This window comes from Suricata suricatta, chromosome 3 (assembly GCF_006229205.1).
Source record: "Suricata suricatta isolate VVHF042 chromosome 3, meerkat_22Aug2017_6uvM2_HiC, whole genome shotgun sequence".
In the NCBI taxonomy this organism is placed as follows: Eukaryota; Metazoa; Chordata; class Mammalia; order Carnivora; family Herpestidae; genus Suricata; species Suricata suricatta.
This window is the reverse complement of record NC_043702.1, coordinates 738613-744702: the sequence shown is the minus strand read 5'-3', so window position 1 is coordinate 744702 and position 6090 is coordinate 738613. Positions and strand designations below refer to the sequence as shown.

General features: G+C 62.9%; 1 protein-coding gene across 1 annotated transcript in view; it reads left to right on the top strand.

Moving 5' to 3' along the window:
- Positions 1 to 2576: 2576 nt before the first annotated feature.
- CROCC2 (ciliary rootlet coiled-coil, rootletin family member 2) overlaps positions 2577 to 6090 on the top strand; it is a 64894-nt gene continuing 61380 nt past the window's right edge. The window contains exon 1 of the mRNA XM_029933511.1: positions 2577 to 2801. Coding sequence (XP_029789371.1) covers positions 2721 to 2801 — 81 coding nt within the window. The 5' untranslated portion in view covers positions 2577 to 2720. The remainder of the gene's footprint in view (positions 2802 to 6090) is intronic.

The following is a 6090-nucleotide window of genomic DNA, read 5'->3' as shown; positions in this document are numbered from 1 at the left end:
GGCTGGCTTCTCGGATGAGTCCTCAGCGGGACCGAGGCCCGGCCCGCTGACCGACCTCCGGGTGCGCAGGGCCAGCCTCTGGGTGCGCAGGGCCTGCTCCGGCGCCGCTGCGGACAGATGCATGCGGGGTGGGTCTGCCCGGGGCATCTCGGGACTCGCTCCCAGGCTGCCTCAGCCCTAGCAGGTCCTCTGAGGACGGACTGAGAGAGTCCCCGCGGGCGGGCCGAGAGGAGAGAACGAGGCACCTGTCCCGCCGCACGTGTGCCTGGCGCCCGCCTGGGGAGCCCCAGAGCCTCGCCCAGCAGCAGATGCAAATGCGGGCCTCCGGGTGGCCCCTCAGATCCCACCACTCTGTGTGTGGGCAGGGGGCCCAGATGCACAGACAGTGACCTGGGGGCAGCAGGACAGTCAGCCTCGGCGCCAGTTGGCAGCCCTGGGCGGTGTCCCAGCCAGGTCCCCACCTGTGTTGCCCGCACTCCCAAGGTGCTGTCACGGAGGACGGTGGCTCTGCGGAGGAGAGCACATCAGATCCTACGGCTGCCGATGCCCCGAGGGGCTGGGCAGCAGCTCCCCACTCCTCTGCCGCCTCCTGCCCTCTTCTCCAGGACTGCCCTGCGTGTGACCTGTTGGGGACATGTGTCAGGGCCATGTGTCCCATCCTCAGCAGGCTCAGGGGACCCGCCCAGGCCCTGTCTGCCACGGCCTGTACCAGAGAGGTGACCGAAGGCGGGTGTGGCCTTCATACCAGGAAGCCACCAGGTTCATGCGAGCGTCGAGGTCCCTTCCCCTCTCAGGGAGGGTCTGAATCGGGCGGGGCCGGTGGCAGACAGATAGAGGTGAGGCCATTCTCTTGCCCTGGGTCAGGACCTGCCATGACCCGTCCGTCCCACAGAGTGCTGTCTGCACGGTAAGGACGTCTATCACTCCCTCCATTCATTCCAGAACATTCCCTGGGGGCCGTGCCCCGTCCTGAGGGCTCTCCTTGTCCATCGATGGCCCAGGACCAGGAGCCACAGGCATGGACCCCAGGCAGGGAGGCCTTAGGGACACACCCGGGGCCTGTGGGAGCCTTAAAGGGGCCGGAGGAAAGGGGACAGGCGTGGGGGTGGAGGCCGGAATGTGCTAGGCTTCTCCGCAGGGCCTTAAGGACTTACGGGAGAACAGGCTGAGGAGAGCACTGGGGTGGGGTGGGGGCGGGAGGCAGGGGCAGGGTGCCCCACCCACCACGGGCACCACCTTTCCTGGTTTCCTGCAAGTGACTGCAGACAGTCCTGTCGGCCTCCTCGCCGTCAACTGTCACACGAGGGCCCCCGGGAGCCCCCGGGCAGGAACTCTCACCGGAAGCCGACCGTACCCTCTGTGCCCCCAGAGCCCACCTGGCTGGGGTCCGATAAGGCCCGGCCCCTGTGCCTCACCAAGGACACCTGCCTCACCCCTCTCCCAAGTCCTGGGGCTCAGAATCCAGGGGTGCTGTTGATGGCCTGGGTGCCGGGAGGTGCCCTGGCCCCAGCACGGCCCCTGGGCCCCGAGTCTGTATCCCTGCTTTGGGCCTCCAGTGCACTGACCTGTGCACTGAGCATCATGCCAGGCCTGGATACCCAGGGCATGATGTCCCGCGCGAGGGCCTGTCCTGGCCCTGGGCCCCTGGCGTCCCTCAGCAGCGCTGGTGACAGATACAGTCCCACCAAGTGTGCACCCTGACCACCAGGACCCTCATTAGAGGGGCCACCACTGCTGGCTGCCAAGCCCACCTCCAGGGACCTTTCTAAAGGGACTCTGCTGGGAGAGGTCTGCTTAGAATGAGAACTCAGAGGGGATGTGGGTATGACCGGATGCCCAGTGCCAGGCTCAGCCCAGAGGCCCCAGGAGGCCCAAGCTAGATGAGCACAGGTCTGTGTTTGTCCCTCCCTTTGCCTTTTCCCTGGGGCTGGGTCCCCCCACCCCAACAGGTGAGCTATGAGTGTCCTTGTCGGTCCCTGGTGTGGCTCTGGGAGGCTTCCAGGGCCTGAGGAGGAGTGTGCCACGCATGGAAGGGGGCAGCTGGAGCAGACTGCCCTGGGAGGGCTCCAGGGGGGTCAGATGCCAAAAGGTGCAAGGTCAGGACACGACGGGGGTCTCCTTGGGTCCTTGGACAGGTGGCTTCTCCTCTCCAGCCCTCAGTCTATCCATCTGCTGGACCTCATCCGACCCCCGACCCCTATGCTCTTTTCTAGATGTTGGGGAAAAAATGGGTTTGGTTGGTTGGTTGGTTTCTGATAATGCATCAGGAGGACGGGGGGGGGGGGGGGGGGGGGGCAGGCACACAGCGCCCCTTGCCGCGAGGGCTGGGCCCTTTCCCCAGGTGTGGGCGGGGGTCTGGGGGAGGCGCCGGAACACAGGTGGACAGCTTCACCCTTCACCCGGGCGCCTCCAGGTCTCCAGGAAACCGCTTCCAAACAACCGCGTTCCTTAGTCCCCATGGCAACAGGGCCTGCGCTCCTGTTTCCAAGGAAACGAAATCCTCAGCGTCGCGGTTGTCACAGCAACGTCTAGGCTTCGGGCTTCCTTGGCCACTCAGAACTCGGAACTCGCCAACCAGAGCGCCCTCGACCGAGGAGCCAGGTGCGTGGCAGGTGCGGGGCAGGTGCACTGAGACAGGTCCGGCCCCACCAGGGTCCCCGCAGGAGGCTCACCTGGCCGCCAAGCCCTGGCCTTCTCCGAGTCCTGCGCTCCCGCTCCAGATGAGCGCTCCCTCCAGCGAACCTGGCACTGGGGATGCCAAGGCAGAGCGGGCCCCTCTGGGGCTGGACACCGTGATCCAGGTCAGTGGGGTGCCCCCCCTCTGGCACCCCTTGGGCAGGGGCCCCGGGGCACGCTGGGAGGGTGCATAGAGAGGCCACGCCCACCCCCAGCTCCCCACTTGAGTGTTCACATGGTCAGCGTGATGGCGCACGCATGCGGCGGGGGAGGGGGCAGAGACTGAACTGGGCGTGGGGAGACCCCAGCCAGGCACCCGGCCTCCCATCCACGCCTCCGGGCCTCAGGCCTGCAGCCCGCACGCTGGGGGTGGGAGAGTCACACCACCCTTCTGCACTGACTCTCTGGGAGCTCGCTCGCTGCTTCCTTGGTGGCAAAGTGTGGGAGCGCCGCAGGCGGGTGGGCGTGGTTCACCCTCGGCGTCTGTTCTGTGAGCTCCACAAGGTCCCCAGAGCCCCCAGCTGCACACCAGCAGCACCTGCAACGGCTGGGCGCGTCCCCAAGCCTCTCTCTCCCTCTCTCCCTGCCTCCCAGAGTCAAGCCACTGCCCGCCCGGCCATCCCACCCCCTCAGGTGCCTGTCACTGCCCTCACCCGACTCTGCCGCAGCCAGGCGGTGCCCACCCTGACTGACCCCTCGGGGATCCCAGTGAGCCCCTGATGCCCCGGCTGAGCCTGAGTTGTTGACGAGCCCAGTTCTTAGGACCTCAAACGGCGCTGTGGGGGCTGACACAGCCCTGTGTAAACAGCCCAGATCACCAGAGAGGAGTCACTGCCCACAGTTGGTGCCAGGTGATTACATATCATGACAAGGCACCTTACACCCCACCCCCACACATACGTGCCCACGCACACGGATGCCCACACAGGATAGATCAAGATGGGGCAGGGCATTTGAATCAGGTGATTATGGCCCCGGGTGGGTGAGTTTCTCTGTCCAGCTCCCAAGGGGCCTCAGTTCCTGGGATGGAGAGGACAGACACACGGAGGAAAGGCTTGCACACTACAGTTCGCAAGACCCTTCCAGCTGGCACCCCCGTAGGAACCCCCCGTCAGCCTGGGAGGAGTCCATCACCGCCTTTGGATTCCAGGAAAATATGCTTGAGGGGGGGGAGCACGTTGCTCTGGTTACAGGCGTCTGAGGGAGAGACGCGGGCTAGTGCCATTGTCTGGCAGCGGGCATGGGTGCTTGGCAAACACGGCTGCCCCCAAACTCCTGTGGAAAACCGTCATCTGAAAGCCACAAGAGGCCCCGCCGAGGTCTGCTCTGCCGCTCAGCCAACACCTGTTATTTGCACTGTGCTGACAAAGATCTTGGTGCCACTGCCCTGGGGGCGGGTAGGCAGGCGGGCGCCAAGCGATGCCCAGATAGGACCGTCCAGACAGGGAGTCAGGGCCAGGCGGCTTGGCCACCCCCTCCAGGTGCAGACAGGGAAACTGAGGCCTCTGGGCAAGGTGTGACCAGGCCTGAATGTGCTCCCCAGCCCTGGAGAAGCACCTCCCCCCACCCCCCACCCCCCGCCGCCGCCTCTGCACAGGATCCCAGGGCTGGGCTCCCACAGGAAGGGTCCAGACCCAGAGCAGACAGGGAGGGATCCCACGGGAGACCCCGGGTGGTGGGTGCTGGAGGGCTGTGAGCCTGGGCTCAGTCCCCTGAAGAGCTACCGGACTTGTCAGACTCTGTGCCTTTTGGGTTCAGGATTGTGTTGTGTTGTGTTGTTCTTTGAGCAGCAGGGGAGAGTTTGTTAGCGTATAAGATCAGGAAGGAAGAGAGCTCTGTGCAGGGGAGGCGTCCGGAACTGAATGCCCGGTTTAGGTTTCTGCGAAAGCTCATTTTCCAGGAACTTGTCCGCGATGCCCAGATTTTCAAATTTACTGACAAAAGTCTTTCCCGATATCGTCTTGCTGTCGTTTTGATGTCTGAGGATGTGAAGCGGGGCCAGCCCGGTGTTGAGGGGTTGGGACTTCGTGTATGACCCCCGGAGGGTCCCGCCAGGCCGAGAGGGGCTGGTCATCCTGGAGTGGCTCTGCTTTTCCTCCCCAGCCCCGCCACCTGCTGGCCCTTCTCACTCCTGTCTCTGCGTCACCAGTGTGCTGTCCCGTCGCCTTCCAGCTGCCTGGGCTTGCTGCTCAGCTAATTTTTTGAGATGGTGCTTAGCTCAGTAATTTGCAGCCTTCTTTTTAATTTTCTTAACTTTTTAAAAAATCGTGTTCAGATAGATTCATCCATACAGACACATAACGTTTACCACTTTAACCGTGTTCGAGGGCCCGGGTCAGCAGCAATGAGCACATTCACAGTGCTGTGCAACCACCATCTCCAGAACTTTCTCCTCCTCGCACTGAACCTGTGTCCCCGGAAATGCTGATCCCAGCCCCGCCCCGGCCCCCGATGCCCACACTTCTGCCCTCTGCCTCCGTGACTTTGGCTCCACTGGGGACCCCACAGAAGTGCAGTGACAGCGCCCGTCCTCCTGTGCCGGGTCCGCTTCACACACAGCGTCCGCCGGGTTCACCGAAGCCCGGGGTCCGGCGGCCCTGCCTTCTAAGGCGGAGTCATCTCCTGCTGTGCGGATGGGCCGCGCTGTGGGGACCCGTTCCCAGGTTCACGGACAGTTAGGTTGTCTCCCCCTCGGGGCAGCCGTGAACATGCTGCGGTGAACGCGGACGTGCTCGCGGACTTGCGCTCGGAGGACGGCCCACGGGCCACGTGCGGGGTCGCCCTGTTGAATGGGAGGAAGTACCGCGCTCTTTTCCACATTGGCTGCACCTTTTCACGCTCTCACTTTCTTTTTCTTCTTTACTTAAGGGATGCTTTTCGTTCTAAACCATGTGTTAGCTACATCCCATGAATTTTGATATAATGGTTTTCATTATTACTCAGTTCAAGCTGCTTAATTTCCACTGCAATTTCTTATTTTACCCGTGGCTTATCTAGAGGTATAAAAACCCTGATTTCCAAATCTGTAGAGTCTTTCAAGTTGTCTCCCTTGACGACATTGTGCTCGGAGGTTTTGCTTTGAACATCTCAACGTGGACGAGCCTATGGCCATCCGAGCAGGGGTGGTGGGAGCTGAGGGTCCCCGGGTGAGCTCCGTGCTGGAAATGACATGCCCGGTGCTGGCACGTGCAGCCGGGTGAGTGCACAGAGAAAGGAGTGGGAGCCCTCCCACGCGGAAAGACGGGCGGGCAAGAAGCAACCAGCCAAGAGGACCAAGACGGGCCAACGAGGTGAGGACAACGGGAGGGCGATGTCCGGGGAAGAATGTTTCAGGGAAGACGCAGTGACCCAAGTGCTGCCAACAGATCAAGGAATACGGGGACTGTGGACCACTGGGTCCTGGATGACCTTGAC